The sequence below is a fragment of the Oreochromis niloticus genome, linkage group LG3 (assembly GCF_001858045.2).
Source record: "Oreochromis niloticus isolate F11D_XX linkage group LG3, O_niloticus_UMD_NMBU, whole genome shotgun sequence".
NCBI classification, from domain to species: domain Eukaryota; kingdom Metazoa; phylum Chordata; class Actinopteri; order Cichliformes; family Cichlidae; genus Oreochromis; species Oreochromis niloticus.
Genome location: NC_031967.2, coordinates 6,840,773 through 6,868,221, shown reverse-complemented (window position 1 = coordinate 6,868,221; position 27,449 = coordinate 6,840,773). Strand labels below are relative to the sequence as shown.

The 27,449-nt window shown below is 41.1% G+C and overlaps 3 protein-coding genes, 1 long non-coding RNA gene and 1 pseudogene across 7 annotated transcripts; 3 read left to right on the top strand and 2 right to left on the bottom strand.

Annotated features, from left to right (window-relative positions):
- Positions 1-1,193: 1,193 nt before the first annotated feature.
- On the top strand, positions 1,194-5,762 carry LOC106098607 (uncharacterized; annotated as a pseudogene).
- Positions 5,763-7,825: 2,063 nt separating this feature from the next.
- On the top strand, positions 7,826-10,578 carry LOC109196220 (uncharacterized). Its single transcript, XM_025905970.1, has 6 exons — positions 7,826-7,892; positions 7,969-8,313; positions 8,403-8,735; positions 9,401-9,526; positions 9,622-9,644; positions 9,783-10,578. The coding sequence occupies exons 1-6, from the start codon at positions 7,850-7,852 to the stop codon at positions 9,897-9,899; spliced, it is 987 nt and encodes a 328-aa protein (XP_025761755.1). The 5' UTR covers positions 7,826-7,849; the 3' UTR covers positions 9,900-10,578.
- Positions 10,579-11,759: 1,181 nt separating this feature from the next.
- LOC112846449 (uncharacterized) lies at positions 11,760-12,445 on the bottom strand. The gene is made up of 3 exons (XR_003219412.1): positions 12,352-12,445; positions 12,217-12,248; positions 11,760-12,121 (listed from the first exon to the last, which is right to left on the bottom strand). It is a non-coding gene; the product is annotated as an uncharacterized LOC112846449 (long non-coding RNA).
- Positions 12,446-12,781: 336 nt separating this feature from the next.
- Positions 12,782-13,694, bottom strand: LOC109195286 (uncharacterized). The gene is made up of 3 exons (XM_025899302.1): positions 13,652-13,694; positions 13,231-13,575; positions 12,782-13,140 (listed from the first exon to the last, which is right to left on the bottom strand). Exons 1-3 carry the CDS (start codon positions 13,692-13,694, stop codon positions 12,782-12,784), a joined length of 747 nt encoding a protein of 248 aa, XP_025755087.1.
- A 3,080-nt stretch (positions 13,695-16,774) lies between these two features.
- Positions 16,775-20,497, top strand: LOC109196219 (uncharacterized). 4 transcript variants are annotated; one of them, XM_025905969.1, is made up of 7 exons: positions 16,775-16,881; positions 18,084-18,158; positions 18,235-18,579; positions 18,670-19,002; positions 19,527-19,652; positions 19,748-19,770; positions 19,906-20,497. In XM_025905969.1, the coding sequence occupies exons 1-7, from the start codon at positions 16,839-16,841 to the stop codon at positions 20,020-20,022; spliced, it is 1,062 nt and encodes a 353-aa protein (XP_025761754.1). In that variant the 5' UTR covers positions 16,775-16,838; the 3' UTR covers positions 20,023-20,497. The 4 variants fall into 4 exon arrangements, 3 of the variants coding, with proteins under 3 accessions (XP_025761754.1, XP_025761753.1, XP_019205357.2); XR_003219411.1 differs by lacking the exon at positions 16,775-16,881 and adding an exon at positions 19,413-19,435 and having other exon boundaries at positions 17,995-18,158; positions 19,906-20,018; XM_025905968.1 differs by lacking the exon at positions 16,775-16,881 and having other exon boundaries at positions 17,995-18,158; positions 19,530-19,652.
- Positions 20,498-27,449: the final 6,952 nt, after the last annotated feature.

Genomic DNA, 27,449 nt, shown 5'->3' with positions numbered 1-27,449 from the left:
ACACCAGTCTGTCAGCGGTTTCACCTCTTCTCTGTATGCTGACTCGTTCTTGCTGATGAGACCCACCACAGTCGTGTCATCTGCAAAATTAATGATGTGGTTCAAACTGTACACTGCTACACAGTGGTGAGTCAGCAGAGTGAACAGCAGTGGGCTGAGCACACAGCCCTGAGAGGCTCCAGTGCTCAGTGTGGCTGTGTTGGAGATGCTGTTACTGATCCAGACTGTCTGAGGTCTCTCCATCAGAAAGTCCAGGATCCAGTTGCAGAGGGAGGTGTTCAGGCCCAGCAGGCTCAGTTTTCCATGCTGAGGAATGATTGTGTTGAATGCTGAACTGAAGTCTATGGACAGCATTCGTACATATGTGTCTTTATTGTCCAAGTGGGTGTGGGCAAGATGTAGGGTGGTGGTGATGGCGTCATCTGTTGACCGGTTGGGGCGACACGTGAACTGCAGTGGGTCCAGTGTGGGTGGCAGCCTGGTCTTAACGTTCCTCATGACAAGCCTCTTGAAGCATTTCACCATGATGGGTGTGAGTGCAACTGGAAGGTAGTTATTGAGGCAGGACACTGAGGACTTCTTTGACACAGGTGGTCTTGAGGCACGTCGGGACGACAGCAGTGCTCAGGGAGAGGTAGGTGATGTCAGTGAAGATATCTGTCAGCTGGTCTGCGTGTTCTCGGAGTACTCTCCAAGGGATGTTATGTGGACCAGCAGCTTTCCCTGGGTTACTCTGCGAAGAGTTTTCCTCACATCAGCCGAGGTCAGACACAGAGTCTGGTCGTTGTGAGGGGGTGGAGACTTCCTCACCAACAAGTCAAACCGTGCATAGAAGTTGTTCAGCGCATCTGGTAGGGAGGCGTCACCCTCGCAGGCAGGTGTAATCTTCCTGTGGTTAGTGATGGCCTGGAAGCCCTGCCAATGCGCAGCATGTCACCGTTGTCTGTTCACTGCTCGCTGCTCAGATGGCTCAAGAAAATTTGGACCTCGAGACTCCACCTTGTTGCCTGCTCTGAAGGCGGAGTCTCGAGTATTTAGCAGCTCACTTACTTCTGCAGTCATCCCCAATTTTTGGTTGGAGCATGTTATGATAGCCTTGGAGACAGTGACATCATCGATGCATTTGCTGATGTAGCTAGTCACAGATGATGTGTACTCCTCCAAATTTGTGTGGTCGCCATTTGTTGCAGCCTCCCTGGGCATGTATGGTAAGTGGAATGTTTTTGTAGCCCTTAATACAATCATGGTTGCCACCACACATCTGAGTATTTCTGTTGACCACATGCAAGGCTTTATGACCATCTTCATAGTCTTCTAATGATTTCTTTCATCACAATAACTGACTGTTTCACAATACTAAAACAGTTTTGCAAATAGGAAGAATTCAGGGGATTTCACAGGCGTCTCTACTCACCACCTCCTAAACCATTACCAGGAGGGTGTAAGAACAGCAGACTTACTTCTTTCATATGTAGCTGACTCACTGACTGATTGACCTATTTCATTTCATAATTGACTAACAAAATTTACTAGCTGCAGAACAAATCAGAGCATAAGAAAGCAAAGGCAATGAAGTGAACCAGTCATCTACTAATAAAAATATTTTGTGTCAAAATACAGAAACTGCCCAAAAATATTTTCATATGTTCTCAACCATGCATGTAAGGAAAATTGATTCTGTTCAGGTGCCATGTCCAGAAGAACAGAATACATTTTTCTGGGATGCCTAAAAATAGCTTGATGCCTCAAAAAGATTTGAGGCTGTAATTGCTGCCAAAGGTGCCAAAGTATTGAGGAAAGGCTGTAAATACTTATATAATTTTTAAAGCAAACTGTTTATTTCAGCTTGTCCTTATGAGGTAATGTGTTATTTATTTAATCAATTTCGGAATAAGGCTGTAATGACAGAATGTGGAACAAGTGAAGCGCTGTATACTTTCCAGATACACTGTAGGTTTCTACAACAGCATCACAATTTAGATTAAGAAGATGCAGCTCAGGGAGAACTGATATTTTATGATATAAGCGTGATGCATTTAATTGATCTGCACTATGTTCTTATTTTTGGAGTGAGAGAGGTTGGTGGTGAGATAGGGACTTCCAGCACTGAAGATGTGTTCCACCTCACTGCAAACTCGTCATTAGCTCAGAGTGGGTTAATTAAGTAGAATTGATGTGATTTCATTATTCTTTTCTTTATTCTTTTTATTTTTTGCTTTATCTTTGCCTCTGCCAAGCTGTTTAAAAAAAAATCTGCACATAAACTCTAAACTGTGGACATTCCATTTCTAATCTTTTGTGAAACAATAAACACCATTTTAAGTCTTACACCAGAAAAAAAGACTGAAGCCAACAAAATGTGCCTATTTTGTCTATGTTATGGACACATCTATAAATAACATAAAAATGTTTTCAGATATTTTATGATGTGATAATGATGCTGTTCAACTGTGTAAAATATTACATGTGTTCTGAATCACATTTACTGTTATACGATTAATGATACAAACTAAGGGCTAAGTGGAGTGGCTATATAGGCACAAATGCTCTGTTTCAATAAATCAATTGCTTATCACTAACTGGTTCAGTCAAATAACTATTTTTTATACTCAATCTATTCTCCATACTTATCAGCTTTGGGGGCATCTGTGTAATGTATAAAAATGAGGTCTTCTGCTGTTCTGGAAAGTATGAAGCAAAACTGACAGTTTCATGATGTAAAATTCAAAATAGGCCACAAGGGATTTTTTTTTTTCAGTGCAAATCATCAAATCACTTTCTGTAAGAGGCTGGTGATGAACCAATCAGAACTGTCAGATGTGGCAAAATGTAGGACAAGTTGGCGTCGTTGAATCTGAGAAGTCAGCTGCTGCAGTTCAGAAAGGCAGCACTGCTGTACTGAAGAAGAAGACAAGATGATGGTGTTCTTTGTAAACTTGTTTCTGCTCTGCTCTTCATGTAAGTAAAAGAAATTTACTTGTGTAAACTTTTGAACTTCATTTGTGTGAAACTGAGTCTGTCTGAATTATTTCAGGTGCAGCACAGTTAAGTGAAGTCTCTCAGCCTGAATCTTTGAAAACAGTGAAGATTGGCCACTCAGCTACTATTAAATGCTTCATAAAGAGCGCATCAGTGAAAAGAATGTGGTACAAGGTGACTACAGGGAGGAAACTACAGCTGGTGGTAAAAACTAATTCTCAGTATAATGTGAGAGAGTTCAGTGATGAATTTGTTAACCGTTCTTCAGTTAAATTTGACATGACTAACAATCATCTGACCATAAATAAAACATCATGGGAAGATATTGGAACATACTTCTGTGGAGTCTTACGCCTAAGTGATGTTCAGTTTGGGTCAGGAACATTTCTGATGTTGACAGGTATGTTTGGACATGTTTGCATTTCAAATAATTTCAATTGAATGTAAACACAATGCTAATAACCTCAGTCCAAATGGTTCGTTTTCCAAGGTGCAAAGACGATCAGCGACTCTGTCGTCCAGCTGCTAGAATCAAAGTCAGTGAGGCTCTGTGACTCTCAGCTGTTCTCTTCACTCTGCTCAATGCACAGCAGAACTCACTAGTTTCATGTGGCTGAAAAACTCGGATCATTCTGCTCCAGAGATGATTTATTGCTCTGACAATAAGAACAACATCTCCCAGAGAACTGACAGAGGACGAACTACCTGCGTGTACAACTTTGTCATCAGTAGCCGGGATGACGCTGGGGTCTACTACTGTGCCGTCAATGCATGTGGACAAATACTGTTTGGAAATGGGACAAGAATCAATAATGGTGAGACACTTGCAGTTTCAGGGCTTCCACTTTAAGGTTCAAAAGTCTTGAAAGGTTTTTATGTAAAGTACTTTTGAGGCAGGCAGTTAAACTTTACCACATGTTTCACAACGGCTATTTTGGTAATTGATTAATTCTTTAAAAAAGAATTTAGGTACTTTCTATAAAATGTAGAAATGACAGCATGGTAAAATTATCAGTTCTGATCAGTTCAGACTTTCTTATTAATTTATATATTTTTCACTGTGGATATATAAAGTATTTTCATTATGGATAGAATGTCAGATCAAAATAAAAAACAAAAAAACAAAGTCACACAATAATACCAAATAAACGGCCCAGCCATGTCAAGTGGCAGATCAATGTTCTCTGAAGTAAGTGTGTATGCCACCAGGTTTTTCAAGACAAATTTTCTAAATATACTGTATACTTTATTTATTTGATTATTTTTATCTGTTTCACTGCTGTTTGACTTTGGCCCATTTGTATATTAAAAGAAATGCCTGTGGTCAAAGTAGCCAAATCCTACATTAAATCCAGTTTGTCACAATTAGTTTTCTCTAAATCGAATATTAAATGTTAAATCATGTATCATGTTTACAGCAGACACTGAAAGCATACCACTGGGTCCGACCGTTATTGCACTGATGCTGTCAAACATGGTTCATGGAGCTGTAGTGCCTCTTCACTTCACTGTGCAATACCTTTTGTGCAATACTTTTGTTAATAGTCAACGGTGCAATAGACTTCAATACTTGAAATGTGCAATTCACTTGTATTTTTATTTTTATTTTTTATTCCTATTTATTCTATTTATCCCCTTCGTATATTTTATTTATATATGTCTCTGTATTTATATGTGTATATATATAATATTCTGCTCACGCCCTGTAACTTCTGTCGGTGCTGTGCTTTTGGAAACCGAATTTCCCAGAGGAACCCACCCGAGGGATTAATAAAGTTTTATCTTATCTTATCTTATCTTACAATAATGGCAACATTTAACAATTCACTCTAACAATTTGCACTTGCAAAATCTTTTTATGTGCGCTCAGAATAGTCACAAAATAAAGCCATACTCCACCTGTTCCTGCTACCAGGGCTCGGGCCCAGCTATCCCCTGCACTCGTTACATTCCTTAGGCGATGGAGGCTGAGGTCCTGCTGGTTCCTGCTTCAGCCCAGCATCTTGCTCAGCCAATGGCTCAGAGAGTGTTCTCCTCACCTTGGCTCTGCTTTGCTTAAGGCTGTGGCCTCTGCACCAGGTGGCCCACCACCTGTTTTCTCTGGAGGCTCAGGAAAGCCCATCTAGCACTCCGCGACTCTCACACCACCGCTATTCCCACTGGAGGTTCAGAAGAGTCAGTCCAGCACCTCCTCATGCTGCTGGTGACTCTGGTGAGCCACTCCAGCCATCTCCATCCTCTGCTGGGAGCTCTTCTGAGCTCATTTAGCCAGCTGACTTCAATTTGCAAATGCCCAGCACAGCTCCAGCCAGCTTCATCTCAGCCAGGGGTCTCTGCACCCGCTGGCCCTGTGTCTGTTCCTGCTGGGGGCTCTGGTGAACCGCTCCAGCCGTCTGTCTCTGCTGTGGACTCTGAAGAGTTTGTCCAGCCATCTGTTCTTCCTGGAAGCTCTGTCTCTGCTGGGGACTGCGAGGAGTCTGTTCAGCCCTCTGTCTCCGCTGGGGACTTTGAGGAGTCAGTTCAGCCATCTGTGGCTTCAGTGTGAATTGGGGGCTCTGGAGAGTCCACCCAGTTGTTTTCTGTTCCTGCTAGTAGCTCAGGCAAGCCCATCCAGCCATCAGCACCACCGTGAGTGCCACCATCCATGGCTGCTGTGCTACCACCTGCAAACACTACACTACCATCTGGTCCTGCCTCTTCTGGTCCTGTCTCGTCTGGTACCATCTCATCTGGTCCTGCGTATCAGCTGTCAAGCCAAGCTGTCCATGAGTCTACGGCCATGACCACGTCCTTGTTCCAGACCGGCCTGCACATGCGCGTCCAGCACAGCCTGCACCTCACTGTCGCTGGCCACTTTCCAGGCCATCAAATTAGGATCGTCATCATCATGGGCGGCCTCCTGAACTGTGGTGCGACCGCCGTTTTCATGCGGTCAGCCTCCAGACCTGCTTCATTCACGTGACATCACTGCTGCCACTGTCCTCACAGCCAGGGCCCTGGACATTCTCATTGTTGCCGCTTTCCAAGCAGTCGGCATCCACACCTGTGTCACTGCTGTGGTTTTCCATGTGGCTGGAGTCCGGATCTTCTTTGCCTATGATACAGCTGTTTTCCACGCGAGCGGACCCCCTAAACTGTGTTGGTGCTGCCACTTTTCACTCAGTTGGCCGCCAGAACTGCTCTATTGCCGCCGTTGGCTCCGCAGTTGGCCTCCAGATCTGTGTGATGGACTATTGTGTCATCAGCCTCCGTGTCGACCTCCTGAACTGTGTTGTTGGGCTCTTGTGCCTAGTTTTTTTGTGTTTGTTGTTTCTGGACTCATAGTGCTCCTGTTTTCCGTTTCTCCGAAACAAAAGAAACATAAAAGCTTAATTTAACAGAAGTGCAATTATTCCCATATAAAAACTCTAAGTTAAGTTTAAACATGAATTAATTAATAATTGGTCCTGTCATGGTGCATGTTAAATAGGTTTCAAAGTACGACAGAGCTCCTAGGTTATGCATTGTTACGTGTGACTGTATTTTGCTTCATTTGTGTGAAGCTGAGTGTATCCTGTCTGAATTATTTCGGGTGCGGCACAGTTAAGTAAAAACTGAAACATAAAGTGTGACATATATAAAATAATAGGAAATCTGGTAGTGGCCAAATGCTTTGTCACGGCTCTGTGTAAATACAAACCACAGCTGGAATATTTAATTAGCTCAGTAAAAATATTCAAAATATGCCTGGATTTGCTGTGTTATGGATGACTGGCTGACTGGCGTCACAGCAAGTCCAGAATGTAGTCCGCACCCTCTGAGCACCTCTGCTCTATCCAATCGTCTGAATTGTTAATATTACAGGACCGCTGGGAACAGACCCGCAACAAATCCATCCATCCCAGTTTAGATTTTCTCAAGTGCCCACTTGCCCCACCTCTCTCTTAGTCAACCAATCAGGTCAACAGATCTTCAGCCACACCTTATCATTCTCTCTCTATTTCCCTATTCCGTATTTATTTGTTTATCTATTTATTTACTTGTTATTGCTTGTGTACAGTGTCCTTGAGTGTTTTGAAAGATGCTTTTTTAAATAAAATTTATTATTATTTTTATTAATTATATCTCTTTTAACATGGACAGTTCAGTTACATTTTTTAATAAATCATACACTTTAAATATGAGATATTCAGAGATCAGAATGTCCTGTGTGCACTCTCATTTAGTCTCTCTCTCTCTCACACACACACACAAACAGACACACACACACACACAAACACACCTCTGAAGTCATTTTGTACACAGGCTTTAAGCACAGCCTGAATTAAGCCTGTCATCATTAATCTTTCACAATATAAAATGGGCCACCTTAAACATAATTATCTTTATCATTCTGTGTTTAACCGCTGTTCAAAAGTATAATGATGGATTAGCAACACAGTCCTTATCTTCTCAATCCAGCACATGAATACAAAAGGTTGATTATGGCTCATGTATGCAGACGAAAATCCAAACATTAGAACAGACATTTCCACAACTCAAACTGCATTTCTCTGTATACTGATCACTTACATTTTTTATTTGTCTTAAAATGATCACCAAACTATTGAAAAAAAGTTCTGTTTTAGCACTGATGTTTATAAACACATAAGGCTGAATGTCAAGTCCTGTTACCCCCTCAGCTTTGATGGCAGGGGACGGCCAGGGGACCTCAATCTCTCTCTCTACGCCACGTTACTCGACAGAGCCAATCATGTTCTGCAGGGTGATGGTGATGAACCAATCAGACCTGTCAGATGTGGCAAAATGTAGGACAAGCTTTGTTTTTAAATCTGAGAAGTATACTGCTGCTTCATTAGGTGTGGACTGCTGTACTGAAGAAGGAGACAAGATGAAGATGTCCTTTGTGAATGTTTTCCTGCTCTGCTCTTTGTGTAAGTAAAACAAATTTACTTTTGGAAATTTTAAATCTTCATTTGTGTGAAACTGAGTCTGTCTGAATTATTTCAGGTGCAGCACAGTTAAGTGAAGTCTCTCAGCCTGACTCTTTGAAAACAGTGAAGATTGGCCACTCAGCTACTATTAAATGCTTCATAAAGAGCGCATCAACAAAAACTGTGTGGTACAAGGTGACTACAGGGAGGAAACTACAGCTGGTGGTAAAAACCGATTCTTACTATAATGTGAGAGAGTTCAGTGATGAATTTGTTAACCGTTCTTCAGTTAAATTTGACATGACTAACAATCATCTGACCATAAATAAAACATCATGGGAAGATGTTGGAACATACTTCTGTGGAGTCTTACACATAAGTGAGGTTCAGTTTGGGTCAGGAACATTTCTGATGTTGACAGGTATGTTTGGACATGTTTGTATTTCACATAATTTCAATTGAATATGAACACAATGCTAATAATCACAGTCCAAATCGTTTTATTCCAAGGTGCAAAGACAATCAGCGACTCTGTCGTCCAGCTGCCAGAATCAAAGTCAGTGAGGTCCGGAGACTCTGTGACTCTCAGCTGTTCTCTTCACTCTGCTCAATGCACAACAGAACTCACTAGTTTCATGTGGCTGAAAAACTCGGATCATTCTGCTCCAGAGATGATTTATTGCTCTGACAATAAGAACAACATCTCCCAGAGAACTGACAGAGGACGAACTACCTGCGTGTACAACTTTGTCATCAGGAGCCGGGATGACGCTGGGGTCTACTACTGTGCTGTCAATGCATGTGGACAAATACTGCTTGGAAATGGGACAAGAATAATTCATGGTAAGACACTAGCAGTGCATTTTTAAAATTTTTACTTTCACTTTAATGTTCAAAGGTATTGAAATATTTTTCTTCAAAGTGTAGTCGACTAATTGCCATACATTAGTTCCAAGGAAAACCTTCACTGTATCAGAAAGTCCAAATTTTTAAAAACTATTTTGCCACCTGATTATTTGTAAAAAAAAAAAAAAATTCCTTAACATATATAAGTGGGAGGGTGTTTTTTAAATTCATTTATTTTTAACTGAGGCAACGTGAAGTACTTACAGTATCCACAGAAAGTCAGATCTAATTAAATGCTTTAAAAATAAAAAACAAAACCCCACAAACCACTCAGTCAAGTCAAGTGGCAGATCATGATCTCCATGTAAGTGTTTGTCAAGAAAATGTGGTAGCTTTGAAGAGATCAGAGATGAGATAAGGTTTTCACTTTGCACCAGGTTATCACAGCAAGTGGTAAAAAAACCCAAAAATCTAAATATACCATATACTTCATTTATCTTTATCTGTTTCACTGCTGTTTGACCCATTTGTGTAGAAAACAAAATGCTTGTGGTAAGAGTAAGTCCTACAAATCCTACAGTAAATCCAGTTAATCGAAATTAGTGTTGTCTAAATCATTAAAGTGTGTTCATTAAATGTTAAATCATGTATCATGTTGACAGCAGACACTGAAAGCATACCACTGAGTCCGACCGTTATTGCACTGATGCTGTCAAACATGGTTCTTGCAACTGTGACGCTCCTCCTTGTAGTGACATTTTGCAAGACAAGAATGAAAAAATCTGCAGGTGTGTAAAACTTTATGCAGGACGAGATCCACATTCTGTTATTCTGCAGTAACTACTAACTATAGGTATCTTTTAATGCTTGTGTTCTTCCACAGAAGCAGCCGATGAAGGCGATCAGGTGAGAATTTGTCTTAGTCCATCCATCCATCCCACGATGGCCTATCCCAGTCATCAAAGAGCAATAGATTATTTCACATATTTTAATGTGTCTGTAAGAACATGTCTATATTTTTATTGGAATTTCCTTTGTTCACAGACTGGTGATACAGTCATCTACACATCTGTGGGTTTGGCTCACAGTAGTATTAAGCCCAGACAACCTACAGTAAAAGCCAATGGAGACGCTGTAATTTACTCTACACTCAAACCCTGACAACAGAACGTCAAAGTTTCATCAGGGGAATACGACCAAGCTACGACAAATAATGGCTAAGGGATGTCTTGCAACTCTCATAGGTAGTATATCTCTTTTCAGTGGTGCATACAAGCATTTAAACTATAATCAAAGAAGTTTTGACTTTCTCAGTCACTGAAGCTTAGTACATTTCCTCAACTTCACCACTTTGTAGGCTAAATTAATATTTTTGTATCCTTCAGATTTTAAAACCAGCATAATTTTCATGGACCGTCACATTTAACCACCAGCTTATCACTAATGGAATGTATCATTCTTCAGTTATTTACTCTGCCTTGCACTGTGAAAACCAAATGTACTGTTTTAATATACTTTTATGTTTGGACTGAAATTCTTTCCATTTTACAAATTGCCCTGCAGAACGCTGTGCTATGTGATGTACTATAGAGTTTGCTGTAGGTTTGTACTTGGCAGCAAGGCTGTTGGTTAAGAAATTACACTGACTAGTGTAACAAAAAATATATTTTAATATAGAGAAATGTGTTGTGACTTATATCATACATGGCAATATATTAAATGTAGATTCCTCCCTTCTTTTCTCTTCAGATTAATATGAATGTTTTAAGTGAGCATCTTTTCTGTAAAATGTTTTGCATTAAAAAATGTTCATGTCTGGAAAAACCCTACACTCACCAATGATAACACCCTTCTTCTATAATCAATATAAAACTTTCCAAGTTAAACAGAGTCATTAACAGATACAGACAGATACAGAAAACCAGTCCTTGGCTGGTTTTTGACAGTAATGAGATCCGTCACCAGTGATGTAGTGTGTACAGCCATGAGAGGTATACGCTTAAGCAGGGTATAAGAAAACGTGTGTTTCCACCAGGACACCAGCCGCAATAGAAGCTCATTTGTTTACTACCTGCTGTCATGTATTTTAAATTTGCTTGGGGCTTCAGTAATTGTCAGAGAATCATCATGTTGAACCTTTCTGTAAAACATTTTGTACATACTTGCCTGCAGAAAATATAAAGTGGAGGTAGTTCAGGTTGAGCAAGAAGAAAGATACAGCCTGCAGTTGTTGTTGATCAAGGTTTTTGGAACATAAAATTAAAGAAAATTACTTAACAGAACTGAAAATATTCCCATATGAAAACTCAAATTTAAGTTTAAACATAAATTGATTAAGAATTGATCATGTCATGGTGCATTTAAAATAGGTTTCAAAGTAAGGCAGAGCTCCTACATTGTGCATTGCTATGTGCAACTGTATTCATTCATACTTGATTTGTGTGAAACTAAGTGTATCCTGTCTGAATTATTTCAGTGTGACAAATATACAAATAACAGAAAATCAGGTAGTGGCCAAATGCTTTATCACACTACACTATACATGTAACCACTGGAGTATGTAATTAGTATGTAAAAAATATTCAAAACATCCCTGGATTTGCTTTGTGTTATGAATGACTGGCTTACTGACATCACAGCAAGCCCAGAATGTGGGCAGTGTGCTCCCTCTGAGCATCTCTGCTGGACTTGAATTTTTAATCTCACCGGATCACAGGGAACAGACCCACAACACCTCCATCCATCCCAGTTTAGATTTTGATGGTGACAAAACAATCAATCAAGACTAATGGGTAATCTCTGGATCATCTCTGCGATGAAGAGAAGCCCCTTCAAATCATCCAGTCAAATGAGGATCACAAGACAACCCCGAAGAGAAGAGAGACTTCACAAGGCCACAGATGAAGACCAACAGTTTAAAAACACAGTGCTAACAGTAAAAAATTGAGATACGATGCATGAAAAGCTTAAAATGCTTTACTTTAAAAGTCAAGATTTTGTGTTTATTATTGATTAAAAAAACTGGTCTTTCATTTAAAAATGACAGAAAGAGAAAGAAAGTGAGCAAGAGATTACATCAACATGTCAGCTTTCATCCCACACGCCTCTGTCTTACAGAATAGATAATAAGAATTTTATTTAGAACAAAACAAAGAAAAAAAGAGCAGGTTTTAAACCGATCGAGCAGGATAATGTTAGAAAGAGCTAGAGAACAGCCTAAACATTTCAAAGCTACAGTAATAAGTTCATGTCTAGACATGTGGCATCAAAGTCGTAATGGCTTCAGTTCAGTGAAGCTTCACCCTGGAGTACACACATTCACTCCAGATACCATCTCTCTGTTCATTTGATCTCTTGAGTTTGAGGTTTTCTTCACCTCGAATCTGAGAAAAAGTACAATAATGTGCACAAAATCAAAGTTATGAGCCACTTAGGATGGTTTAATAATTATATAAATATTCAACTAAACAGCACATACCTTGAACAGAGGTGAAGGTCCTGAGTTAAACTCTGAAAAGCAGGCAAACAAAGTGATTGATGTTATGCTCAGTGGAACACACAGTATCGAGATCAACAGCATCGGTTACTGTACAGTGGTAGCAGTTTCTCTTACTGATCATGAACACAGCGAAAACCAGATAAACACCCATGATGATGGTGATGATGATGATGCATAGTATTGGTGTCTCATGATAATTGATGCCATCTGCAAATGCAGACATAAAGGAGGCATAAGAATTTCAGTTCAAAGCAACTTCTAATGTATAAATTAAAAAGCAAAACAGATCTTTTAAAAAGCTAATCATCATATGTGCTTTTCGGAAATTTTAAACGCATGATTTTCTACTGCAAAGTTACTTACACTTAAAACCAATCTTGGTCTCATTTTCAAGCAGAATTTGTGTTTAATTAGATCTGACATTCTGATAAAAAGGACAAATCTGGCAAAGTTTCACAGACTTGTTTGGATCTAATCTACTGGAAACTACACTTTAAAGAAACACATTTAAAAACTGTTGAACCTTAAAGTGAAAGTAAAAAATTTAAAAATGCACTGCTAGTGTCTTACCATTATTGATTCTTGTCCCATTTCCAAGCAGTATTTGTCCACATGCATTGACAGCACAGTAGTAGACCCCAGCGTCATCCCGGCTCCTTACGACAAAGTTGTACACGCAGGTAGTTCGTCCTCTGTCAGTTCCCTGGAAACTGTTCTTCTTATTGTCAGAGCAATAAATCATCTCTGGAGCAGAATGATCCGAGTTTTTAAGCCACATGAAACTAGTGAGTTCTGCTGTGCATTGAGCAGAGTGAAGAGAACAGCTGAGAGTCACAGAGTCTCCGGACCTCACTGACTTTGATTCTGGCTGCTGGACGACAGAGTCGCTGATTGTCTTTGCACCTTGGAACACAAACGATTTGGACTGTGATTATTAGCATTGTGTTCATATTCAGTTGAAATTATGTGAAATACAAACATGTCCAAACATACCTGTCAACATCAGAAATGTTCCTGACCCAAACTGAACCTCACTTATGTGTAAGACTCCACAGAAGTATGTTCCAGCATCTTCCCATGATGTTTTATTTATGGTCAGATGATTGTTAGTCATGTCAGATTTAACTGAAGAACGGTTAACAAATTCATCACTGAACTCTCTCACATTATACTGAGAATTAGTTTTTACCACCAGCTGTAGTTTCCTCCCTGTAGTCACCTTGTACCACATTCTTTTCACTGATGCGCTCTTTATGAAGCATTTAATAGTAGCTGAGTGGCCAATCTTCACTGTTTTCAAAGGTTCAGGCTGAGAGACTTCACTTAACTGTGCTGCACCTGAAATAATTCAGACAGACTCAGTTTCACACAAATGAAGATCAAAAGTTTACACAAGTAAATTTGTTTTACTTACATAAAGAGCAGAGCAGGAAAACATTCACAAAGGACATCTTCATCTTGTCTCCTTCTTCAGTACAGCAGTCCACACCTAATGAAGCAGCAGTATACTTCTCAGATTTAAAAACGCCAGCTTGTCCTACATTTTGCCACATCTGACAGGTCTGATTGGTTCATCACCATCACACTGCAGAACATGATTGGCTCTGTCGAGTAACGTGGCGTAGAGAGAGATTTAGGTCCCCCTGGCCGCCCCCTGCCATCAAAGCTGAGGGGGTAAAAGGACTTGCCATTCAGCCTTATGTGTTAAAAACGTTTTTTTTAAAGTTCAGAGTGCTAAAACAGAGCCTTTCCTGATCTACTAGTATGGCGATCATCTTTCTTTTTAATCAACAATAAATAAAAAAAGTAAGTGATCATTATGCAGAGAAATGCAGTTTAAGTAGTGCAAATGTCTATTCTAATGTTTAGAGTTTTCTTTGTAGATATGAAGAAAGGGGAGAGAGATACTAAATGGGGGTGCACACAGGATATTCTGATCTCTGAATATCTGACATTTCAAGTTCATGATTTAGTTAAAAAAGAGATTGTATTGAGTAAACTATGATTGACAAACACAATTTTAAAGAGAAAAGATATTTGGATAAAGGAATATGCTAAAGTGAATGCTCTAATGAATAAATAATGTTCAAATGTAACAGAGCTGTTGGTGTTAAGAGATTAACAGTTCAGACGATTGGATCTCAGAAGTTCAGCAGAGATGCTCAGAGGCAGCAGACTGCCCAAAATCTGGACTTTCTGTTATGTCAGTATTGCAGTCATTCATAACACAAATGGTAAATGGCCTGTATTTGTATAGCGCTTTACTAGTCCCTAAGGACCCCAAAGCGCTTTTACATATCCAGACATCCACCCACCCATTCACACACTGGTTATGGCAAGCTACATTGTAGCCACAGCCACCCTGGGGCACACTGACAGAGGCGACGCTGCCGGACACTGGCGCCACCGGGCCCTCTGACCACCACCAGTAGGCAACGGGTGAAGTGTCTTGCCCAAGGACACAATGACCGAGACTGTCCAAGCCGGGGCTCGAGCCGGCAACCTTCCGATTACAAGGCGAACTCCCAACTCTTGAGCCACGATCGCCCCTATAACACAAAGCAAATCCAGGCATATCTTGAGTACTTTTAGCTAATTACATACTCCATCTGTGGTTTGTGATTACATGGTAAATGGACTGATTCTTATATAGCGCTTTTCTACTCTCCCCGAGTACTCAAAGCGGTCTATAAATGTCTACAGTGGTGTGATATAGCATTTGCCCCATAGCTGATTTCATTTTATTTTCATGTTTTTTTATGTTTGTCACATTTAAATGTTTCAGATCATCAAAAACTTTAGATGTTAGAAAGAGATAACAAACTTAAAAAAAATGCCTTTTCCAAATGAAGGTGTTTATTTATAAGAAGAGAAAACCTACATGGTCCTGTGTGGAAAAGTCTTCGTCCCTAATAACCTAATGAACCTAATAACTGGTTGGGCCACCCTTAACAACAACAACAACTGCAGTCGTGTGTTCGCTGGCAATGAGTCTTTTACAGTGCTGTGTAAGGGAAGGGGGCGGGCACTTTTTCAAACCACTGTATACACACTCCACTCATACTCACGTTCTGAGCTAAACACACAAACATCAGAAAATTTGAAATACTTTTAATTTGGTTTTGAGGGGACTAAATCTCATGAGGCAAAACGATTATCACTGTTATCATGATATTAAAATCCAAATACACAGAGATTTTTAATTGTTTGAAACACAAATTTCATGATTTTCCATGTTAAATTGTGCAGTGAGGACATGAATGAAATGAAAGCACATCCTTTATAAGGAAAGTCAGGCTTTAAAGTTGTATACAGCGATTTGAGTACTCCGGGAGAGTAGAAAAGCGCTATATAAGAATCAGTCCATTTACCATTTAAAGAGAACCTCATAAGATCCTGTGTTTCTACTCTGAGATCAAATGCTTGTCCACTTTACTGCTTTACACAAGAATAGACAGTATAAACTGGGATGCCTGGAGGTGTTCTGGGTCAGTCTCCAGCACCCTACGAGGTTAGCAATTCAGTGGCTGGATCATTTCCAGGTGGATTGCAGCTTCTCAAGACTTCCAAGGCCTTCCCTGTGGATTAAAACTTTGAGAGGTTGTGGGGTCTATCAAGAAGTCCTTCTTATCTCATTATATCAATGAACACAGAGCATTAAAGTGGAACACATCTTCAGTGCTGGAAGTCCCTATCACCACCAATCTCTCTCCCCCTCAAAAATATGAACACAATCATCATTAGCGCGGAGTGGGTTAATTTAATAAGAAGTTTTTAATGTTTTATGTTCTTCACACTTAAATGTTTCAGATCATCAAACAGTTTTAAATATTAGACAATAATAACACAAAAAAGTAAACAAATGCAGTTTCCAAATCCCCCCCAACCCCCAAGAGATCTCCAAAGGTCAGACATCATGCCGCGATCCAAGGAAATTCAAGTAACAGAGCTCTCTCAGTCTGGAAAAGGGTTATGAAGCCATTTCTAAATACTTTTTCACATCACCACAAAAATAGATTGAAGCCAACAAAATAACCCTATGCCTATGTTGTCTATGATGTGGAAACATCTGTAAATAACACAAAAGGTTTTTGCGCTATTATATTATGATGTGATACTGATACTGTTAAACTGTTTAAAATATTACATATATTCTAAATCACATTTATTGTCATATGATTAATTAATTAAAGTAAGGGGTAAGTGGAGGGGATATATATAGGAACATGTGCTTTACTTCACTAAATAAACCAATTACTTATCCCCACTGGTTCAGTCAAATGAGGGTTTTTTTTTAATTTTCTAGTTCTTTATACTTTATCAACTTTGAGGACATCTGTGTAATGCATAGAAACTAGGTCTTCTGCTGTTCTGGAAAGTATGAAGCAAAACTGACAGTTTCAGGATACAAAATTCTGTTTTCAAAATAGCCCACAAGGATTTTTTGCTTTGAGTGCAAACCAGCAAATCACTTTCTGTAACAAAATGGTGATGAACCAATCAGACCTGTCAGATGTGGCAAAATGTAGGACAAGCTGGCGTTGGTAAATCTGAGAAGTATACTACTGCTTCGGTAGGTGAGGACTGCTGTAGGAGACAAGATGAAGATGTTCTTTGTAAATGTTTTCCTGCTCTGCTCTTTATGTAAGTAAAACAAATTTACTTGTGTAAACTTTTGTGTATCCTCCCTGAATTATTTCAGGTGCAGCACAGTTAAGTACAAACTGAAACATTAAGTGTGACAAACATAGAAAAAAACAAATGCTTTATCACACCTCAGTATACACAAACCAAAGCTGGAGTATGTAATTGGCTCAGTAAAAATACTAAAAAATACTGAAAATATGCCTGGATTTGCTTTGTGTTATGAATAACTGGCTTATTGACATCACAGGAAGTCCAGATTGTGGGCAGTCTGCTACCTCTTTGCATCTCTGCTGGACTCTCTGCTGTTAATCTCACAGGACCGCTGGGAACAGACCCACAACACCTCCATCCATCCCAGTTTAGACTTTGTCAAGTGCCGACTCGCCACATCTCTCTCTCTCTCTAATATATAGTCAACCAATCAGGTCAACTGATCTTCCACCACACCGTATCATTCTTCACTTCACATTTCATTCATTTTAGATTTCATTAGAACAATCACGTTTAATCCAAATATCTTTTCTCTTTAAAACTGTGTTTTTCTATCGCAATTTACTCAATACAATCCTCCTTTTTACTAAATTATACTCTTTAAATGTGAGACATTCAGAGGTCAGATTTTTTTCACAATATTAAAATGGTCATAATGATATTTAACTGATTATTTTCTGATTAGTATTGAGCAGAACTAACCATCGGAAAAACCACATGAACCGTCAACCTGTGTTTGACACTCGTTCAAAAGTATAATGATGGGTTGGTGACACAGTTCTTATCTTCTCAGTCCAACACATGAATACAAAAGGTTGATTATGGCTCATGTCTACACACAAAACTCTAAAGATTAGAACAGAAATTTCCACAACTCAAACTGCATTTCTCTGCATGTTGATCACTTACATTTGTGATTTGTCTTTGATTACGAATGAAGATGATCAAACTGTAGGAAAAAGTTCAGTTTTACCACTCCGATCTTTTTTAGCACATAAGGCTGAATGTCAAGTCCTTTTACCCCCTCAGCTTTGATGGCAGGGGACGGCCAGGGAGACCTAAATCTCTCTCTCTACGCCACGTTACTCGACAGAGCCAATCATGTTCTGCAGTGTGATGGTGATGAACCAATCAGACCTGTCAGATGTGGCAAAATGTAGGACAAGCTGGCGTTTTTAAATCTGAGAAGTATACTGCTGCTTCATTAGGTGAGGACTGCTGTACTGAAGAAGGAGACAAGATGAAGATGTCCTTTGTGAATGTTTTCCTGCTCTGCTCTTTGTGTAAGTAAAACAAATTTACTTGTGTAAACTTTTGAACTTCATTTGTGTGAAACTGACTCTGTCTGATTTATTTCAGGTGCAGCACAGTTAAGTGAAGTCTCTCAGCCTGAACCTTTGAAAACAGTGAAGATTGGCCACTCAGCTACTATTAAATGCTTCATAAAGAGCGCATCAGTGAAAAGAATGTGGTACAAGGTGACTACAGGGAGGAAACTACAGCTGGTGGTAAAAACTAATTCTCAGTATAATGTGAGAGAGTTCAGTGATGAATTTGTTAACCGTTCTTCAGTTAAATTTGACATGACTAACAATCATCTGACCATAAATAAAACATCATGGGAAGATGTTGGAACATACTTCTGTGGAGTCTTACACATAAGTGAGGTTCAGTTTGGGTCAGGAACATTTCTGATGTTGACAGGTATGTTTGGACATGTTTGTATTTCACATAATTTCAATTGAATGTAAACACAATGCTAATAATCACAGTCCAAATGGTTTGTTTTCCAAGGTGCAAAGACAATCAGTGACTCTGTCGTCCAGCAGCCAGAATCAAAGTCAGTGAGGTCCGGAGACTCTGTGACTCTCAGCTGTTCTCTTCACTCTGCTCAATGCACAGCAGAACTCACTAGTTTCATGTGGCTGAAAAACTCGGATCATTCTGCTCCAGAGATGATTTATTGCTCTGACAATAAGAACAACAGTTTCCAGGGAACCGGCAGAGGACGAACTACCTGCGAGTACAACTTTGTCGTCAGGAGCCGGGATGACGCTGGGGTCTACTACTGTGCTGTCAATGCATGTGGACAAATACTGCTTGGAAATGGGACAAGAATAATTCATGGTAAGACACTTGCAGTGCATTTTTAAAGTTTTTAAGGCTTCCACTTTAAGGTTCAATGGTTTTTAAATGTGTTTCTTTAAAGTGTAGTTTCCAGGATTAGATCCAAAGACAACAAGTCTGTGAAACTTTGCCAGATTTGTCCTTTTTATCATAATGTCAGATCTAATTAAACACTGTAAAAATAACAACCCCAAAACCCCACAAACCGCTCAGTCAAGTCAAGTGGCAGATCCTCCTCTCCGAGATAAGTGTCAAAGAAATGTGGTAGCTTTGAAGAGATCAGAGATGAGATAAGGTTTTCACTTGTCAACAGGTTATCACAGAGAACGTTATAAAAGGAATTCTAAATATGGTGTATACTTTTATTTTTATCTGTTTCTCTGCTGTTTGAATTTGGCCCATTTGTGTAGAAAAGGAAATGCCTGTGGTCAGAGTAAGTAGCTAAACTTACAAAAATCCAGTTTGTCACAATTAGTTTTCTCTAAATCGAATATTAAATGTTAAATCATGTATCATGTTTACAGCAGACACTGAAAGCATACCACTGAGTCCGACCGTTATTGCACTGATGCTGTCAAACATGGTTCTTGGAACTGTGACGCTCCTCCTTGTAGTGACATTTTGCAAGACAAGAATGAAAAAATCTGCAGGTGTGTAAAACTTTATGCAGGACGAGATCCACATTCTGTTATTCTGCAGTAACTACTAACTATAGGTATCTTTTAATGGGTGTGTTCTTTCACAGAAGCAGCCGATGAAGGCGATCAGGTGAGAGTTTGTCTTAATCCATCCATCCCACGATGGCCTATCCCAGTCATCAAACAGCAATAGATTATTTCACATATTTTAATGTGTCTGACAGAATTTATCTATATTTTTATTGGAATTTCCTTTTTTTCACAGACTGATGATACAGTCATCTACACATCTGTGGGTTTGGCTCACAATAGTATCAGGTCCAGACAAACTACAGTAAAAGCCAATGGAGACGCTGTAATTTACTCTACACTCAAACCCTGACAACAGAACATCAAAGTTTCATCATGGGAATACGACCAAGCTATGACAAATAATGGCTAAGGGATGTCTTGCAATGCTCATGATGGCTGCTGGATTTTGTTCTGTGTGTCTTGTGCCTTTAAGAGTTTCTGCAGGTTCTTCCTGATTGGAAATCTTTCTCAGTCACTGAAGCTTAGTACATTTCGGCAACTTCACTTAAACTGTATTTTTATATACTTAAGATTTAAAAACCAGCATGATTTCCATGGACTGTCATATTTAAAAACCTGCTTATCACTAACGGAATGTATTTCTCTTCAGTTATTTACTGTATGTTGCACTGTAGAGACAAAATGTACTGTTTTAAAATAATGCTACTTTTGGATGAAAGTCTTTCCATTTCACAAATTGTCCTGCGGAGTGCTGTCCTACCTTTCTTTTTGTAGGTGACTGAGATATGAACCTGTGGAATTGTTTGCTGTGACTCTACAAACCACTTTGCTCGCTATAAAAAATAACTTTAATTCATACGTGGCAATTATTGCCTGTGTCAGTATTGGGCAAATACTCTTCTTTGCACTGTTACATTCAAATACTAATATTACTGAGAGGCAGAAATAGGTTGTGGAGCTCAGCTCCTGAAAACACATCTGTATAAACTGCACACTCATTACTGACTTTTCAAATAAAAAGCCACTCATAGGCAGCTATCACACTTATTCTCACGTGACTGATACATTGTCCACAAAAACAAACTATTTTCTATTATTCATTTTACATCTCCAAAAGTGAGCTTTAAAATGGGCACTCCAAAAAATGAGGGTCCACACCTTAGTATAAAAAAATTGTTTGAAAATTGTTTGCCATCATAGTTTTAAGAACAGACAGGTAAGACAGCACAGGCTATCATTAGTAATATGACAGATTCTTTGGTCACATCTCCCACAGAAGGACAAAAACTTTCAAACCCCACTCAGATGGGATGTTAACACAGTAAACCGTCGTCTTTGTGGGAATCATTGACACAAAGTTGATTTGCAGTCTGTCTGAGGGCTCAAACATTCAGTAAAGTTTTCTCCATCTATTTTACATTTTAAAAACTCAATTTTGATTAAGTTTTTGTATTTCAGGAGATGAAGATATGATAGCTATGAAAAGAATTATAACTTAACTATACAAGCCAGATGTCTTGATGCGTGCTCAATCATCCAGGTAACAAAATCCCAAAAAGTTATTTCTGTTCATCTGGACGTAGCAATGAGAGAAATGTTTCATCACTCATCCACTTGACCTCTTCAGTCTCAGCTGACTGCAGATTTTCCCAACCGTAAAAACAGTACATTTGCATAATGACTGAAACTGGCACCACTGACTAACAATGACATCAGTTTCATGATCTGTTTATAAAGTTGGGGAAACCTGCAGTCAGCTGAAACTGAAAAGGTCACTTGGCTAGCTGTCTCTGTCACGGTGAGTTGTGTGGCTGTCAGTGGCTGGACCCACGTGCAGGACTCGGAGACAAAACATGAACTTAAACGGCAGCTTTATTTGCTGGAGAATCATGCTTGGTATTACATGAACAACAACTTAAACTTAACTAGACCGGAGATGCTGACGGTAGATGACAATACACACACACACACACACACACACACACACACACACACACACACACACACACACACACACACACACACACACACACACACAGGAGGACGCAACACCAGGCAGGGAAAAACACAGGGCTTAAATACATACTGAGGTAATTAGGGAATGTGAAACAGGAGGAGAGCACAGCAGGGAGAGATCAGGGCTAACGAGACAGGGGGAACAAAGCTGCTCACATTAACATAAAGCACACGCCTTCAAAACAAAACAGGAAACCATAAACCACTAAACAAGGACGCAGACTGAGAGGCAGAATATAACACATGGAACTCAAACAATACATGACCACAATTCCAAAACACAAATAAACCGAAACTCTACTAATAATAATAATAATAGTCATCATCATCGTCGTCGTCGTCAACACAAGCACTACAAGAGAATAAGAAAACAATCCATAATGCAAAATTAAACCAAAACATAATAAACTCAAAATACTGGGTCCAACGGACCCAGAACCGTGACAGTACCCCCCCTCCAAGGGCTGGCTCCCGACAGCCCTAAACAAAAAAGCACCAGGCCAGGGCGGGTGGAGGGGGTCCAGGACGGAGGGACCGAAACAAAAAACCAAGGAGCAGAAGAGTCCAGAACACAGGAAAACACATCAAGAAAGGAAACCAAACTACAGCTCAACAAGAGTCCACAAACAGACCAAAAAACACAAGAACACAGGTCAACACAAAACAAGGCTATTCATGAATCCACAGTAAAGTCAGGGGGTCGACCCGGAGGTTGACAACACAAGGACCAAGACAGTTCAGGGGGCCGGCCGTGTACATGGCAATGGTGGCGACGGGCAAACAGTTCAGGAGGCCTACCACTCGGAAGGCAGTGGCGGCCACTGAGCAGATCCGGAGGTCGGCCGCGATGCCAGCAGCGGCGATGATCTCTCTCCGGAGGCCGGCCTCGACGGCCATAACGCCCAACTAGAGGCCTAGAAAGCGGCCAGCAGAGGCGAGGCGGAACAGGACGAGCTGGGTCCCATGACGGTGCGGCAACCGCAGGGCCAGACGTAGACGAGGCAGGGCCAGACAAAGGCGAAGCTGAAGCCGGACCAGGCGTGGATGAAGACACGGAGGCCGGACCAGGCGTGGATGAAGACACGGAGGCCGGACCAGGCGTGGATGAAGACACGGAGGCCGGACCAGACGTGGATGAAGACACGGAGGCCGGACCAGACGTGGATGATGGCAGCGAGACGGCTGCGGAACCTGAGGGCAGCGGGACGGCTGCAGGCGTGGATGAGGAGGCGGCTGCAGGCGTGGATGAGGAGGCGGCTGCAGGCGTGGATGAGGAGGCGGCTGCAGGCGTGGATGAGGAGGCGGCTGCAGGCGTGGATGAGGAGGCGGCTGCAGGCGTGGATGAGGAGGCGGCTGCAGGCGTGGATGATGACGATGTGGGTGACGGCTGAACAGCCCTCCCCGGACCGCCAGCCGACGGAAGGATGTGCTGTCTGGGTCTTCCAGGACCCTCAGCTAAAGAGGTGTGGTGCTGGGTGGGCTCCTCGGACCCACCAGCAGACGTGGCATAAGGCTGGACGGGCAACTCCGGCCCTCCAGCTGACGACACTTGAGGCTGGACGGGCGACTCCGGCCCTCCAGCTGACGACACTTGAGGCTGGACGGGCGACTCCGGCCGGGTGCAGGGATGAACGGAGCCATAGTCTGCCTGGGAACTGGATGTGGAGAGCGGAGCAGAGGAGCTGTAACAGTCACAGGGAAAACCAGGTTTATGGTACCAGACATGGTTCTAGAAAACCAAGACTTATGGCAGGCTGACCTTGGTAAAACTGTTATTCTTAAATTGTCCAAGCTGACATTAGTAGTCTTAGAAAAGACGAGTTCAGGGGCAGTCACAGGTGCTGGAGAAATCATACAAGCGGAGTCTGAATTAACAGGGTGTGAAGCAACATTAAACACAGTCTTACAAAACGCAGCCTGGGAAGTTGCACACACAGTGTCCAGGGCTAGTGGCTGAAAAGCGTGGTGCACAGAGTTATACAAACAAGATCGGGGAACCAAGACTTTAACTAGAGCTACCAACTCTGCAGTATTTAAACCAAGTTCTTTTGCCAGCTTGTTTATAGCAGATGACACCTTGGTGCTCTTAGCCTGGACAGTCACAGAATGCACAGTGTTAACGACATCACAGTGAGTTACACAAACAGACTTGGAATTCGCATTCTCTGGGCTAGTGATTTTTAACTCAGGAGAGGTTATAGGAACATGAAATTTGTCACATGTAGTCACAGAATGAACTGGCTGGAAAGCCGCACAGCACTTGGGTGAAGCAACATCAACAACAGTTTCAAGAGGTGTAGCCTGAACAGTGTTGAAAGGATTTAGCGGGAAGGTTAAGCGGTCCATGTTTAGTTCAGTGGTTGGAAAGATTGTCTTTTGTGTGAAGCAGCAAACAGTCTTCTGGACAGGACTCTTAATATCCTGAGTGAGATTATTATTGTTAAGGTCACAAAATTCCATAACAGACCCACACATGACATCTGAAAGCTCAATATTAACTAGTGCTCCCGAAGCCATCCTTTTACTATTAACTGATCCAAAAACCGGTGGCTCAGGAGCAACATAACTTGGCTGAGAAGTAAAAACAGAAACTCCAGTCTTTTCAGAATGAAACTCAAACACACCTTTCTCAGTTACTGAACACAAAGCTTCCTTCGACTCAAATGAAATAAGGTCATCTGACACCGGAACTTCCTCAAACTTGGAAGAAACAAAAGGAAAATCATTAGAATGTTCAGAGTCCTGAAAGGCATCCTCAGAGTCAGCCATCTTAGGACCATCAGTTTCTAATTCAACAGACTCAGAGTTAACAGTCAAAAGGTTAACTGACTCTGAATTTACTGGCTCAGAGCTTGAAATTCCCCGCGTGGAAGAGGCCGGGTGAAAATTGTTCTGTTCACTCACCACGTCCAACAGTTCAGAGCAGGAACTGGACTCGGGTTGCGGTGAGGGACGGCGACGACGAGAACGCCGCTTTCTCTTGGAAACGGGAGCGGCAGAGGAAACGGAAGGTGTCGGAGCAACGGTGACCAGACCCTCATCCTCCGACCACATTCCTGCCAGGCACGAGGCAGGTGAAGGGTGGTCGGAACCAGACGTGAGGGAGGAAAGAGTCCGATGCTGCGACTGCAGCTGCTGCAGCGGGGCTGAAGAAAGCTCTGTCCGCTGTGGCGGCGTGAGAGGGCTTGCTCGCTGTGACTGAGGCAGTGTGGATGAGGAGATGAGGGTGAATTGGGCCAGCTCCCGGGCTTTGACTGCCTCCTTAGCCTGGGTCAGCGAACGGCCGAACTCCGAGGCAATAGAAAGCTGGCGCAGTTGAGGACTTCTGTCGAATATGGCTTGTATGGCATTCAACCCGACTGAGAATGTCTGCAAATCCGAGGCGTGGCTAATGCGAGTCATCAGTCCGAGGATGCGAGCAAGGTCCACCTCCCTCTCGAGGTGAGCTGAGTCCGCTGGGTCCATGTTATGGTTGCGTCCTTCTGTCACGGTGAGTTGTGTGGCTGTCAGTGGCTGGACCCACGTGCAGGACTCGGAGACAAAACATGAACTTAAACGGCAGCTTTATTTGCTGGAGAATCACGCTTGGTATTACATGAACAACAACTTAAACTTAACTAGACCGGAGATGCTGACGGTAGATGACAATGAACACACACACAACCAATGTGGAGGACGCAACACCAGGCAGGGAAAAACACAGGGCTTAAATACATACTGAGGTAATTAGGGAATGTGAAACAGGAGGAGAGCACAGCAGGGAGAGATCAGGGCTAACGAGACAGGGGGAACAAAGCTGCTCACATTAACATAAAGCACACGCCTTCAAAACAAAACAGGAAACCATAAACCACTAAACAAGGACGCAGACTGAGAGGCAGAATATAACACATGGAACTCAAACAATACATGACCACAATTCCAAAACACGAATAAACCGAAACTCTACTAATAATAATAATAATAATAGTCATCATCATCATCATCATCGTCAACACAAGCACTACAAGAGAATAAGAAAACAATCCATAATGCAAAATTAAACCAAAACATAATAAACTCAAAATACTGGGTCCAACGGACCCAGAACCGTGACAGTCAACAGTCTGGTTAACAGCTAGCTTGCCTAGAGTGCACTTGCAACATATGGTAACATGTTATTATAGCAACCAAATTATTTCCATTATTTCCTTCACGCAAGATCTCACCCCATGAGGTCAAAATAATCACAAGAACAGTGAGAAAAAATCTCAGAACCACACGGGGGGACCTTGTGAGTGACACGCTGAGAGCTGAGACCAAAGTAGCAAAACTACTATCAGTAACCTGCTACACCGCCAGGGACTCAAATCCTGCAGTGTCAGTTGTGTCCCCCAGCTTAAGCCAGGACATGTCCAGGCCTGTCTGAAGTTTGCCGTAGAGCATTTGGATGATCGAGAAGAGGAAGGGGAAAATGTCATATGGTCAGATGAAACCAAAATAGAACTTTTTGGTAAAAACTCTACATGTTTGGAGGAGAAAGAATGCTGAGTTGCATCCAAAGAACACCACACCTACTGTGAAGCATGGGGGTGGTAACATCATGCTTTGGGGTGTTTTTCTGTAAAGGGACCAGGATGACTGATCCATGTAAAGGAAAGAATGAATGGGGCCATGTATCGTCAGCAGTGTTGGTCAAGTTACTTGAAAAAAGTAATCAGTTACTAATTACTGATTACTTCCCCCAAAAAGTAATCCCGTTACTTTACTGATTACTTATTTTCAAAAGTAATTAATTACTTAGTTACTTAGTTACTTTTTAAAAACACAATTTACAACCTGAATAGGTGATAAAGCAATAGATCTTTCAGCCCAATTCTACTTTTTCTGCATAATCCATCATACAAAATGTAATCAAATGGAAACGTCTCTTTTTAAAACTTTTAACTTTAAATCTTTTAACTTTATGCATCAAGCAAAAACTTAATTATATGCAACATTCTCTGACTGGAAGAAATTTGTTTAACATTTAAACCTATTTTCTGCACATTCCAGCACATAAAATAAAATATTTTTTTGTGTTTACACTCACTCTTTCAAATATATGCAAGTAAAACACAGCAGAAAATAAATAAAATCAAAGACTCAGCGGTCCTGTTGCTCTATTTTCACCTGTAAAGCAGGACTGGGGTAGGCGGAGGTTTACCCTGGTGCAGGTGTGCCGCGGTGGTCAGTGGAAGAATCCGCGAGTTTCTCTGTGAATTTCACATTACGTCATAGTACACTCGGTGCTTGCTTGGAAGTTTAGGGGTTTTTTCGCTGTAAAAAGAAGTTTTCTTCCCACGCACAACGGACACTAATGTTTTTGTCACTTTTTATAGAATCAAACTCAAAATAAGGTCAGTACTTCCACGCTTTAAACGCTGCATGCTACACTCTGTCCCGCACTCGATATATTATGATCTGCACACAGCTGTTGTCACGAACGTCGCACTCGCTTACGTCACTGTCATGAGACGTTCTCGCAAAAAATCACGGTTTTAGTAACGCAGTAACGCAGCGTTCCTACGTGAAAGTAACGGTAATCTAATTACCGTTTTTGCAATAGTAATCCCTTACATTACTCGTTACTTGAAAAAAGTAATCAGATTACAGTAACGCGTTACAAGTAACGCGTTACTGCCCATCTCTGATCGTCAGACTTTGATTGAAAACCTTCCATCAGCAAGAGCACTGAAGATGAAACATGGCTGGGTCTTTCAGCATGACAGTGATCCCAAA